A 14,152-nucleotide genomic window follows, 5' to 3' on the forward strand; every position below is an offset into this window, starting at 1 on the left:
CACCCTATTTATGGATCTTTCTGGACCAGGTGATCAGTCCTACACTCTGCAGATGCACAGAGACACAACATCACAATGTTTTAGGCTGCAACAAAAATAATTTCAGTTTACCTATCAGACTGTCTTCACAACTTTGTGGCTATCACAATAATGGATTAATTAATATTACCATCATAATGTAAGAAAGGTGTAAACACAACAAATAGCCACTTTACTTCTGAATGAAGGCATCCACACAGGGGGTTAAGATGCTGTTGTAACCCACACACCTCCTAGGTGTGGTGTTCCCCTATATATATAAGAGAGATGGCTTTTTGCTCATGCACTAAGCTCCAGAGCTCCCAGGTTCGATCCCGCCCAACAACCACTTAACTTCACACCTTTACTGTCACACAATCTAGATCAGGGATCTCAAACTCAAATCACCATGAGGGCAATATGAGGACTAGTACATTGGCCCGAGGGCTGCATCACTGAAACCTTTTCATACAATGATACAAAAGTTTTGTCAAAAATGAAGAGTAATATAGTATGCTATTAAAAGTCAATGTATTCACTTTTTAAAAACTGTAATGCAAAGAGGGGTTTTAATAAAATATAAACACCTGCAATTATTCCTTATGTGGTCAGTAATAGTGATGATGATCTACACTAAGAGTCTATCAACATAGCTAATGGCAGGAACTTTTTGAAGTAACTATTCATACAAAATACATTGTCACTTTTAACAAACATTCTTCCCAACTACTCACAGCAAAGAATCATACATGTTGAACTTCATACCTCAGACTGCTCGTCTAATCCATGAGGCCCTGCCCTGCCCAGCCCAGTCTCTTCCCACCCCCTCCCTGCCCCTATTCCAACCCCTTCCCCAAATCCTCATCCCAGCCCCGCCTCTTCTCTGCCTCTCCCCAGAGCGCACCACATCCCTGATCCTCCCTCCTGGAAAGTCCTAAGCACAGCCAAACAGCTGTTTGGCAGCACGAAGCACTAGGAGGTAGGCAGAGGAGTGGGGACGCGGCACACTCAGGGGAGAGGGGTTGGAGGGGGGCAGAGGGTGAGGTTAGCTTGGCTGCTGGTGGAGTCGGCACCTATGGCGGGCCGCAGGAAATAACTCCATGGGCCGCATGCACCCCGCAGGCCACGTATTTGAGACCCCTGATAATCTCTCAATAAGGGAAGAGAATAGGGGGAGGATATCTTAACTCATTTAGTATAAAATGCTTTTAAATGATTTTCCATGACACCTGTACAAATGGGGGTCTGCAGATATTAAGGCTATGTCTACACTAGCACTTACTGCAGATTAATTTATGTTGCTCAGGGGTATGAGAAAGCCATCCCCCTGAGAGACACAAGTTACAACAACCTAAGTGCTGGTGTAAACAGTACTATGCTGGCGGGAGAGCTTGTCCTGCTGACATAGCTACCGCCACTCACGGGGCTGGAGTAGTTAAGCCAATGGGAGAGCTTTCTCCTGTCGGCTTAGAGCAGTTACATTACAGAGATTATAGCAGTGCAGCTGCATTGCTGCAGTTCCCCCACTGTAAACTGTCTAGCGTAACCGTAGCCTCAGACACAAATCTCTCTAAAGGCAAAGGAGCAGCGTTAGCCACACAATCAGCATCAGAGATGTCAAGCAATGAATAATAATGGTTCATTTAACATCTCAGTCATCAGTATAGTCTGTGTCCTCAGTTCTAAGAAAACGAGAGTTTTTTCCATGGGGTAACAAACATGCAGTGGCTATCCCACTGTAAAAACATGGTAGAGACAAGACACTTTAGTTTCACCAAAAGGCAAACTAGGTGAGGTCTGCACCAGATCTCCCGTGCCCACCCATCCAACCAACGCAAAGGAGGAACAGGATAATTCATTTTTAAAAAAAATCCTTGATTTTGGCAGCACAGCGCAATAAACTTGTCAAAATGAAGAACATCACTAAAAGATATCATATCAACATATGAAGCATACATAAAAGGCTATGAAATTAAAATACGCATACACAATTCAGTAGAAATGTTAACATTTATGTATGTAACCAATGAAGCAACAAAAGAGTGAAGTGTGCACTTCAGTGTTTACAGGATGGCAAATTACTTACAGAAATAAGGGTTTTTAATAAGTTTTATTTTACAAAAAATCACATCTTACTGGAAGTCCAACACAGCTCTGAATGTTACTGGAATGTACAACTGTTTTAGGTATATGGATTCTTTGGGAGAGGTAACAGAAAAAGTACGAAGCTAGTGCGCCCTAAAGGCTCAGAAACAAAAAGGCAAAATAAAGAACCTAAAATGTATTTATTTATTTTAATTTTGTGATTTTTGGGTGCATAACTCATGATTTTTTAATACTTGTGGTTGTATACTTATATTTAGAAAAAATTACAACAGAAATTTACATTTGAGAAGGATTTCACAGAAGATAGTATAGTGCCTTCTCGGCCAGATTTTTAAAGGTATTTAAGTGACTAGTGGGACTTCCAAAAGCATCGAGACACTTTCAACCTTTAAAAATCTGACCTGCAGAGACTGTTTGCAAATCAAATTCTACACATATGTGGTAACGTGACAAAGGAGGAGGGTGCCGGATAACAAGAGAAAATAATGGTTGACAAAAGCAATCCTGACTGGTGGATTAAAGGAAACTTAAATTTGACATCAACCCCGGAAATCAGTCAGCTTTGATGTGATATGATCCCAAAGAATAAACTGGTGTATTAAAAAAAATAAAATTAAAAACTAATGTCACGATACAAACAGGAAGTGCTACATTAGAAACACTGAGCTGTGATTGCTGAACCTACTAGCAACTATGAATATTTAAAAATGATTATTACTCCTAACATATCATCTAAACGGCACAATGACATTCATCTGCCATGAATTAATGAAGGTGAAGGATGAAGTGCTAAGAGTAATAAAAATAACATTTTAAAAAGTAAAGAATTTAACAGGGGGGAAACTTGACTTCCAGGTGATCACAAGAAAAAGGGCAGGCCAGTTCAGGGAGTGAGAACTGCAGCTCAGCCACATTTTGTGAAGTGCGATGAGGCTTTGTACAGACACAGAACCTGACAAGGGGTGCGTTTAAACACGGGCCAGTCTCGTTTTCGGAGGGAGGGAGGGAGGGAGGGTACTAGGATATGCCACTGAATCACGTCTCCCTGAGCCGCTCAGTAGAGGACCGAGAGGGCAGAGCTGCCTGGGCCAGGCATGGGGATGCGCTGTGCTTTGGAGAAGAGGGCCCTGGGGGGCGGGAGCTAAGACATAGTGTCCTGCGATGGGGGGGGGGGGGATGAGGGGGAAGCCCCTCTGCCCCGCCTGGACCCCGTTCTCAACCCCAGCTCCGAACCCCCCCCCCCCCATCCCGGATGGTGCCCCTCAGCCCTTCCCCTGCCTCCAGGGGCCTGGCCAGCCGGGGCCACCACTTCGGGTCCCGCCCCCGCCCCCAGAGACCTGCCTCTTCAGGTTCCGGCGAGCGCCAATACCCAGCTCAGGGCAGCGGCTTCAGCGGCTGTTACTGAGCATGCTCACTTCACATGCGCATGCTCAGAACCGGCCGGCCGTCCCTCCCCCCTCTCTCTCTCTCTCCGGTGCTTGCGGTCAGGAAATCTGGGCGACCCGCGTCGCGGCAGGCAGAGGCGGGGCAAGGATCGGAAGCGCCGCTCGCTCCGCCGGCTGGTCGAGGCGGCGCTGCTGGGCGCAGCAATGGGGCCGCGCCAGGGGAGGCCGGAGCCGGAGCCGGAGAGCTCGGCTCGGATGTTCCCGCCGTGGGAGCAGGGGCAACGGCCGCTCCTCCCCGTGGTCCCGTTAAAGGGCTGGTAGCAGCGCCCCTTTCACGGTGCGAATCAGCCCTTCCCCGCAGCCGTGGCGCCGCTCCCGCTCGCTGCGCCTCCCTGCTCGTTGTCTCTCGCTTCCTCCCTCCGTTCCCTTTCACTTCCGGGGTCAGAGTTGCCGCGGCTGCTACTCGGTAACCAGCTTTTGCCTGGAGCCCGGGCAGCGGAGCCGGCAGCCGCCCGCGCTCTCTGAAGGCCCTCCTCCCGCCATGGCCAGTAACCCGCAGCCCCAGCCCCCTCCGCCGCCGCCCCCTCCGCCGCCCCCACAGCAGCAGCCGCCGCTGCCCGGGGCCTCTGGAGGGGGCGGCGCGGTGGAGCCGGAGCTGGTGTCCGTGATCGTTAATCACCTGAAGAGCCAGGGGCTGTTCGACCAGTTCCGCCGCGACTGCCTGGCCGACGTGGACACCAAGGTAGGGGGCGGAGGACGGGCAGGTCCGAGGAGGGAGTGAGGGACACAGAGCTGCCCCGGCTCTGCGGGAACATCCCCCTCCGCTGGCTGGGCTGGTGCCGCCGCGGCTGGGGGCTGGCTCTCTCGCCGAGATGCGCAGCAGGGTCCTCCCTGGTGAGCGGCGAGGGTTGCCGGAGGCGAGGCAGGGCTGCCCAGGGCACGGCGCCGGCGGGTGCTCGCAGCGTTGCGGAGACTCCTGCCTGGCTAGAGGGTCCGGGGAATATCGCTCCCCATGGGAAGGGGGCACATCGCAGCAACACATCAGCGCTTTGTCTCTCGCACTAGACCCCTGACATCCTCGTTAGCGACAGATCCGTGGCGGTTCCTTGTTCTACCTGCCTAAGGAATGAGCTCTCCAGTGTGCTCCCCTTAAAATCAGTTGTCAGTGACTGACTTCGGCAAGATCGTGTCATTTGTTTAGAGAGGCCGGTCAGTGGTTTTAGAAGAACATGCTGTTTATGTAGATTATAAACATGCCTCCAATATGGGTCATAAAACTGTTTTAGGTAAATAGGTTTTGGTAAATGGTCTTTGCCCATCAGAGGATGGCAGGCTGTGTCCTGGTATTTGTATTGACTCAGCAGTTAAGATCTAGGGTTTTTTTAAGTTTCTCAGCTCTTGTCATTAGGAAAATGAGTTTCAAGCAGCATTTTTAATATCTGATCTCACTTTTTTTTTTTTTGCCCTTTTAGCCTGCCTATCAAAACCTAAGACAACGTGTTGACAACTTTGTTTCCAACCACCTAGCAACTCATACCTGGAGTCCTCATCTCAACAAGAATCAGCTGAGAAATAATATTAGGCAGCAGGTTCTCAAGTAAGTCACAAGTTGAGTTAATATTCTGCTGTTTTAAAAGATATTCATCCCCTAAATGAATGGAAACCTAAATAGACAAAGAAGTTCCAAAACTTCTATGAAGAGAGAATATGTGAAAAACTTTTTCACTAGGACGGTGGTGAAACACTGGAATGCGTTACTTAGGGAGGTGGTGGAATCTCCTTCCTTAGAAGTTTTTAAGGTCAGGCTTGACAAAGCCCTGGCTGGGATGATTTAATTGGGGATTGGTCCTGCTTTGAGCAGGGGGTTGGACTAGATGACCTCCTGAGGTCCCTTCCAACCCTGATATTCTATGATTCTATGTGATATGTTGTAATATCCTCAAATGTAGGGATTCTAGCACTACTGCTACCTCATAAGTGGGTGATTCAGCAAATTACTAGTTGTCATTAGGTTTTGTGGGTTAAATCCTGGATTATTAATAGGATTGTGAATATGATAATCCACGTATGTTAAAGCACAAGTAAGTTACTCAAAGTCGTGTTCACAAAACAAGAATCCTTGAACAGCCATGATTTTTGTAGACAGCTAAAAAGTTTTGTAAGACTGCTGGTAAACGATCATATCAAAATAACTTAGAATAAGCATTTACAGTGCCACAATTTGTGTCATAAACGCATTTACCTCATTGTCCTTGGCCTGGTGTTGCCAGATACACTAATATGAGAAGCAGCCTAATGTTGCTCCAAATTAACATGTGTAGATTAGGGATGTCTTCCTGTCAACTTTAGTGACAGATGAGAAACTTGAGAACAAAAGTACTGGCTGTGTGAATAGTGAGCCTTTGCCACCTGTTGCACAAGTTAGTTGTAGGAATCAGCACTTGAGGATAGGGCAAAGACAAGTGTTTTGTAGTTAAGACTTGATAACACCGTAAATGGAAACAGGGTCTCAAGTCAAGTGTAGCCATAAACAACCTATGCAGTTTCTAGAGTATGATGAACAAAAGGTAGGCCATTAGGAAGCTAACTGGTTCAACACTTAACCTTTCCATTATATACAGGTAAGTTAATTATCTGAACTCCACTGTTTAGTAGCTGTCACCCAATGCCATACTGAGAAATCCTGGCATTGGAATTATAAAGACAATTGATATAATGCTGCCGACACATTCCAGGCTGCCCCTTCTGCATGGAATACCCTCCTCAGACTGATTCATAAAGATAAATACCCTCTTATCTAAGTCCCTCCCCAAAACCCACTATTACTGCAGTGCTTACAAGAAGTTAGCTAGTAATGGCATGGTAAAAGGGCTGCTGGTATAGGTTTTATTACTATCTTTCATATGCTGCAAAAAATTTTTTGGATAGGAACGGTTTATTCCTATGTGTGTTGATAGAACGTTTTGAGTACTACCTAGACACAAGTCCGCTATGGGTATTCCTGAAGCAAGTGAAAACAATTACTTTCTGAGAACTTAGTGCTTTATTGGAAGTTGTGTATGTGGAAGGAACACCCTTTAGATAAACCAGATCTGTTTAAGGTAGCTTGTGGAAATAAATTTCCATATATTTAAGTATTACAATTATTTTGTTTCAGGTCTGGAATGTTGGAGTCTGGAATTGACAGAATTATTTCTCAGGTTGTGGATCCAAAGATCAACCACACATTCAGACCTCAGGTGGAAAAAGCTGTTCATGAGTTTTTAGCCACATTAAATCACAAAGAGGAAGCAAGCCCCAGTACAGCCCCTAGTGAGGAAAAAGCAGATGCTTCCATCACACTACAAGGTATTTTGCCGTTACTCTATGTTGTCTGTTTTCTACCTGGTTTTCGCGTCTTGGCAAGTGGTATTATTGATCATCCCTAGTTCTGCTGTTAATACTAAATATTTGAAGTGTCAGCAAGATGAGCTCTGTGAGAGACAACAGCCCAGGATAATGATTTGTTGCTGCTGTGAGGGGTGGGAAGGAGAGACGAACACTTATCACAATTTCGCCTCTACTTGAAGTTACCAGGAAATCAGTCTGTCCTAGAAGTTACAGTCTCAAAGTTAAATACTGACTTTCACACCAGGATCAAATAGGATCTAGGCTATAAAAGATGAGTAGCCAATTATGTACAAGAGATGTAACTGTCTTAATGCAGTTCTTTTGTTTGGAAAGATTTTGGGCATTTAGGCTGTCCTTAAGATACATATGCAGAAGGGACAGAATTAAGGTATTGTAATAGTCTAATTATTCAGTTTTTCCCGTAACAGATTTCTGAGATTCAAGTTTCATTTGAAAAGTCCTTCCCCTTCAAAAATAATAACCAGTCAATGTAGAAATACATATTTCCTTTTAACAAATGTTATAGAAATCTTGGTTAGCTAAAATGTTTTCTTTCTTTTCTCATTCTTTAAGGTGTTTCTACTACTGCTCCTAGTGCTAATGTAGCTAGTGATGCCATGTCCATTTTGGAAACAATAACTTCTCTTAACCAGGAAGCAAGTGCTGCCAGGGCTTCAACAGAAAATACAAATTCCAAGAACAGTGACAGAACTTCAAAAAGACTCTCATCTCAACAGAGTGTTGATGGTAGCACAGAGAGAGAGCGAAACTCAGAAGACTTCCCAGACCAAGAGAAACCCATTTGTGATCCTTCAGAAGGGAGTGAAGCAGTTGCAAAGTGTGAAGATTTAAGTGAACTCCCCTGTCCAAGTGAAGAAATCAAAAATTCAACAAAAGATGTTAACAATTTAATTCATCCAAGCAAAGAAATTCTACAGGAAAGTGATGACCAGAAAAGTAAATTGACAGATAAAGGTGACAGGAAACCAGAGAGCACTGAGAAAGGGGAAAGAAAAAAAGAGAAAAAAGAAAAGAATGACAAGAAGTTTGACCATTCAAAGAAGAATGATGATGCCCTAAAACCAAAAGAAGAGAAGCAAGTGAAAGAGAGAGAGTCAGAATCAGTAAAACAGTTGGCTACTGAAAAAAGCAGCAGTAAACACAAGATAACAGAAGGTGTAAAAGAAGGTATAGAAAAGGCAACTTAAAAAGTATTGTGGGATGGAGGGACATTTTGGGTTTTTGTGGAGGTTTTCAAAAGTGGATTTAGAAAGTGAAAAGATGTTGGGCCAACAATATTGGTAACTGTAGTCCTGTTTAACGAGCCATGTAACAGTATAAAGTCAACAGTAATGCTAGCATTCCCCCTCAAAGGCCAGAACCCTCCTCTGAAAAGGTGGACTTGTAACAGAAGCCTAAATCTTGCTTGCCGTATGCACACAATGTGAATAGCTCCATTGTTGTCAGTGGGGTTATACTTGTGGTTAAAGAAAACTTTTGTCTATAATTCAGACTGTGTTCAGAGATCATGTATCGCCTCTGTGTATCAGAGTTTTTAAAATAACAATAGACTTTTCTTAGGAAATGAGCTAAACACATTGGTTTGATAAGTTGCATGATATAACTTTTTTGTTTCTTTTTTTTAAAGAACTTATTTTGGAGGATTCAGACGTGGATGTACTCAGTGATATTACTGTTAGCTCTGTCCATACTAGTGACCTCTCTTCCTTTGAAGAAGAAAGTGAAGAGGAAGCTGTGGTTTCCGATAGCACTGAAGAAGGAGAGATCACATCAGATGGTAAAAATAATATAAAAAGAATACATTTGTTAGTAATATCCTGGCTGGTGTATTTCCTGCCATTTGAATACATAGTACCTTACAAAGTGATTATTTTGAAGTATATTTTATCATATATGTGTAATTTGATAATAGAGAGAATATTTCTTTTGGGGGTGGAATTCATAGCATTTCTGCTGTTAGTAAATAATAATAAAAATAGATAATTTGGCATTTTAAAATAAAAAGTATTTATGTAGTCCAGTACTTTAAAATTATTTTATTTGTGTGTATTATTTCAGGATGTAGTGGTGACACTTCATAAAAATGCCTTCTGCTTTTTGTGCTGTTTTTAATTTTTTTTCTTTTATGTGAAGTTAATGTAAATGTACATCTGCACTGCATTCTTTTTTCAGCAGCATGGGGAGTGCATATATGGGTTGCTCCCCTTAGTATGGATGTAAATAGCAGTGTAGATGGTGAGGCATAGCTTAGGCTAATTGAGTAGAGCAGTGGTTCCCAAACTTGTTCCACCGCTTGTGCGGGAAAAGCCCCTGGCAGGCCAGGCCAGTTTGTTTACCTGCCGCGTCCGAAGGTTCGGCCAATCGCAGCTCCCAGTGGCCGCGGTTCGCTGCTCCAGGCCAATGGGAGCAGCTGGAAGCGGCGCGGGTCAAGCAGCAGCCAGTACGTCTCTCGGCCCACGCCGCTTCCAGCGGTTCCCATTGGCCTGGAGCAGCGAACCGCGGCCACTGGGAGCTCCGATTGGCCGAACCTGCAGACGCGGCAGGTAGACAAACCGGCCTGGCCTGCCAGGGGCTTTTCCCGCACAAGCAGTGGAACAAGTTTGGGAACCTCTGGAGTAGAGACATGCCTGAAGGGTGTGGTATGTACCCGAGTACATATCTTGGAAGACTGTCTAAGTGCTCAAGTCCGGGTCTCCCTTATCTACACTGTTTGTTGTTTTTAGCAGTGTAGTGTCCTGCTATCTCCCTGCTGCCAGAGCCTTTCCCTGCTTTAGGAAAAGATTTTGGCAGGGGAAGGCAGCAAGGAATGACTCTGCCAGAACCCCACTGCTGGAGCTTTTCCTTGCTTCAGTGAAAGGCTCTCAGAGCTGTTGAAGCCTTTCCCTGATGCCTCCCCCCTGGTAGAGCCTTTCACTGGCATGTAACTACACACCACTGTGTGGACTCAGCCTGCTTTTCACTGCAGCGTGTAGCTGCACATACATTATGTGGCGCTGCCAGTGCTGTGTATTGTAGACTTAGCCTTAGACTGATATTCTGACTTGAACCCAGGTGTAGTGTAAGTGGAGCATTTGGGGATCAGGGAGTTGTTACAGCCCTAGGATTGCAGGAATTCCCAAAGGCTATATGATTTTGGTGGAAAAGATAGTGGTAGGTCCAGATTTAGGATTAGTGGATGTGGGGGGGTCCTCATTTGTTGTCTTTTTCCTTTCTGTCCTCTCCTAGTCCTGGGCATCTCTCAAATTCTTTGATACATTGAGGCTTTAGGGAATATGGAGGCTTCTGTAGTCAACAGAATTTTCTCCTGGGTAGGATTGACTGCTTTGGAACCAGGAACCATTTCAGTAGTCTTCTGTAAGCCTGTCATCACTGTAAAATTTCACTGTGCCCAGAAATGAGTGGGAAGAATTGAGTTAACTAACATGACGTTGACTGCACAGTTACTGACAATGTAAACAATGACAAATTGTGTTTGGTATTGACAGTTATGGCTACATTTTGTAATGTATTTCAGGGATGCAGCTCTGTTGCATTGATAAAGCCCAAACATACTGTATGTATGGTTACTGAATAAACCTGACAAAACAAAATGATAGATTTGCTTGTGTTATTTCAACCAGAATAATACCTCAGCATTTACTGATCCATAGATGAATTTAGGTCGCTTGTATAGTTCCTATACAGAAAAAATCTGTGATTTCTAAGTCCGCAAATATTGTGCTGATTTTTTGGTATGTGAACAATGTTTGATTTTTACAGACGAGGCTTTACCAATGCAGTGTATCTGCATCCCAAAAATACACGTGGGGATTGTCTTCGTTACAAAATTTAGCCATAGCTGATGTAATGCTGTACACAATTTGTCATGGCTAAAATGATATATAAAATGTCTTTAACTATGTTAAATGACTCCTTTGTAGTATCACAATGGAATGAATTTTTAAATCTAATTTCTTCTCGCAGTTTGTTTATATTTTGCGTTTTCATCTGGACAATGAGAATGGATTGATCACTTCTCATACTTTAGTAACATTTGGCTGTAAACATTGAATTGGAATCTCTTTGAAACCATTTTTTTTAACAGAAACATTTCTGTTGGTCTTAGATTTTATGGAAGTTCGTTTTTACAACACTTAAATTTTACCATAACAATGTCACTTTAATTTATGTCCACTTTTTTACTGATTAGATGAAGAAGAGAAGAACAATCAGAGTAAAACAAAGCCTCAGACTAATGAGATTTGTGATGGAAAAGCCAAACCTGTGCGTCACGCATATGTTCACAAGCCTTTTCTGTACTCCAAGTACTACAGTGATTCCGATGATGAACGGACTGTAGAGCAACACCGTCAGTCTATTGTAAGTTTTAATACATTCACTATTAACATTCTAACTCCATCTGATTGTTTTCTCAATACAAAAATTATTCCCTTTATTTAGTTGTTTTTTCCTGGAAGCCACTGATACTTCTATAGACTGTCTCCAGCACCATGTGATCTGTCAACATTTCATGGCAGTGATCCATTGACAGTCATTTGAGAACTACTGGCTTACCGAACTATCCAGGTCCTACTGTTTTACAACCATCTCTGGCTGATAATGTCAGATGAAGCACTGAGTGTGGGTGGTGTCTTCCCAACATCTCAGCAAAGGATGGGTTCTTTCTTGGTTAACAGTAATTTGGAGAAGAATGAAGTGAAAGAGACTGCACAGATGTGGGAGTCTGGGGCTAGCAAGCTGAGTGTACTCTGCCAGTTGAGGGAAGGGGAAAGAGAAGAAATCCCATATCTAGCTACCACCACCTATCAAGGTGGATTGCACATTTCTTTAATATAACAAGAACTGGTACCTGTTTGGCCCCAACCATCTTCCTCGCTCCTCTTCCATGTAATGCGGTTAGTACAGCCATTCAGCTGCAGTAATTCCTGCTGTCTCTGACTAGCATGAGGGGGAAGAGATGTTCAGGTGTACATGTTGGCCTGGTTGGAGGGCTGGGATCTTCTTTTTATGTTTTGGACATATACTTGAAGCAAGTCTCATAGTCTTTGTGCCTGTTTCTTCACCTGTAGAATGGGGTAACACCTTTCCATCTCAACCAGCAAATCTACTGAGTTTCTCATCCACTCCCATCCCCTAACCTTTCCAGGATAGATTGGCTTGCTGGAGTTTCATTTTATGCAGCTTGCCTGGATTTGTGCACCACAATACCGCTGGGTTAAACTGGGCTCTAGGTGTGGCCATGTAATTCTTATGTACAACAGAGTTGAGGGACGAAAGAAAACAAGTGTAAAGCTCTTTGAAAGTGGAGGTAGCCTTGTCTTGTGGACTGAAATTGGGGTTGGGAACCAGGAACATCCTAATTCTAATGCTGGCTCTGACATGGGCTCATAACATCCGTGCCTGCCCATTCTCCATCTGTAGAATGGGGATAAAACCTTATAGGCTCGGGAAGGGGTTAATATAATCTCATAGAAGGATATTATGAGGTTTACTTTTAATTAAAGTTTGTACAGCGCTTTGTAAACTATAAACAGCCTATTTGAGTACTTATTGATTGATTATTTTTGCTCTTATACTGAAACGCTGAATTCTGCAGAAGTGTAGAAATTTACTGGTATAACAGTTTTTGATTTTTTTTTTAACATAACTTTCATCATTCTTCATTTGATTTAAAGATACAAATAAATCACCTTTTTCATTGTTTTTCTGTCTTCAGGCCAGAGAAAAAGAAGAGAGACTCTTAAGGAGGCAGATTAATAGAGAGAGACTTGAAGAGAAGCGTAAACAGAAAGCTGCAGAGAAAACAAAGTCTCTGAAAAGTGGGAGTCAGGGTGCTGAAGGTGATGTTAAAATTACAAGTTAGACTTGGGTGTTTTAACCAAATAAGGTGAAATTCTAGTTCCATTGAAGTCACTGGGAGTTTTGCAGTTGACTTCAATATGGCCAGAATTTCACTCATTATAACTAAATACTGTAGTAACTAAAATATTGTGAAAAATTCCATTTGTAACTTTTTCATGTCCACAGTGACGTTCCTGAAATCTAACAAAAAACAGGATTAGTAATTCCCAAACTGTTTACAGTGTCCCTTACAAAAATAATAAAAAGACATGCTTCTCAAACACTGTAACTGTTTGTTGTATATTTTAGGTAAAAGTGGCCTGAACTTGGAAGAGTCTTCGACAAAAGATTTTGAACTGAAAGTTACCGGTACCAGCATTAAGGATGTTCTTAAAGAACAAAAGTTTTTAGAAAAAAAGGTAGCCCTGAGCAGGAAAAGAAAAAGAAATTCCAGGTATTCCTTATATTTGTTTTTAAAGAAATTTGATTAATACGTACTCACTTTTGCTTATAAAAAAACTTCTCTTCACTTTTGCAGTCACCACATACTCGTTGTTATAACAATTTCCCCTTAAAGCATGCAAAAATATTTGTGGGAAGCAAGCTTTATTTGAGAAAATAATGATTGATATTGATTTTTTTTTTTAAATCTTTATTTTAATTTAACATGGGTTTTCCCATTTATCTACTATACTCCAAGTTTACTGTATTGATAACACCCTGGCAGCCAGCTCCTGCTATGTTACAATATAATTAAAGTGTGTATTCTGAATGCGTCTGATCACCTTTCTCTTATGTGCACTTAAGTGTGCATTTTTGTGATCCTCCTAATGTCAGACTTCCAGTCCCCAGCTCACCACCTCTCTCTCTTGGTTTCTCTCTCCAGTCCTAGGTGCCTCTGAGCACCGTGGGTGTGGGTAGAGTGAAGTATGCTGAAGTGAATTAATGGCCTTCCGCTGTCAATTCAATTGATAATGCAACCAAACTAATTCATTGCCTGATTGTGAAAGGTTAAAGAAATATACATAAACTTTCAATTTAAAACTTTCAATGAAAATAAAAGTGTGGGTGTAATTGAGGTTGAGAGATTCACCACTTGATAATCATGAAGTGGAGATTGAAGCCTGAGATTTGTACTTTAATTCTTTCCCCTTGGTCTTTTGCCTTACTAATTGTTTTAATATAACTTATTTGTCTATTAATATAGTCATAGAACTATAGAAATGTAGGACTGGAAGAGACCTTAAGAGGTCATCTAGTCCAGTGGTTCTCAACCAGGAGGGGCACGAGCAGGTTTCAGGGGAGCCACCAAGCAGGGCCAGTATTCAATTTTCTGGGGCCCAGGGCAGAAAGCTGAAGCCCAATCCCATGGGGCTGCAACCTGGGGCCCT

At 42.9% G+C, this 14,152-nt stretch overlaps 1 protein-coding gene across 6 annotated transcripts in view; it reads left to right on the top strand.

Annotated features, from left to right (window-relative positions):
• Positions 1 to 3,608: 3,608 nt before the first annotated feature.
• BOD1L1 (biorientation of chromosomes in cell division 1 like 1) overlaps positions 3,609 to 14,152 on the top strand; it is a 56,829-nt gene continuing 46,285 nt past the window's right edge. For 3 of the 6 annotated variants that reach the window (XR_012158711.1, XR_012158713.1, XR_012158714.1), the window contains exons 1-8: positions 3,610 to 4,251; positions 4,982 to 5,106; positions 6,667 to 6,857; positions 7,473 to 8,087; positions 8,548 to 8,697; positions 11,110 to 11,279; positions 12,637 to 12,760; positions 13,071 to 13,215. Coding sequence is in view for 3 of the 6 variants with exons in the window: in XM_073342486.1 (XP_073198587.1) it covers positions 4,051 to 4,251; positions 4,982 to 5,106; positions 6,667 to 6,857; positions 7,473 to 8,087; positions 8,548 to 8,697; positions 11,110 to 11,279; positions 12,637 to 12,760; positions 13,071 to 13,215 (1,721 nt within the window). In the remaining 3 variants the exon portion in view is untranslated. Of the gene's footprint in view, positions 4,252 to 4,981; positions 5,107 to 6,666; positions 6,858 to 7,472; positions 8,088 to 8,547; positions 8,698 to 11,109; positions 11,280 to 12,636; positions 12,761 to 13,070; positions 13,216 to 14,152 lie in introns of all 6 variants that reach the window. The other 3 variants (XM_073342486.1, XM_073342484.1, XM_073342485.1) reach the window with 3 other exon arrangements.

The sequence above is a fragment of the Lepidochelys kempii genome, chromosome 4 (assembly GCF_965140265.1).
Source record: "Lepidochelys kempii isolate rLepKem1 chromosome 4, rLepKem1.hap2, whole genome shotgun sequence".
NCBI classification, from domain to species: Eukaryota; Metazoa; Chordata; order Testudines; family Cheloniidae; genus Lepidochelys; species Lepidochelys kempii.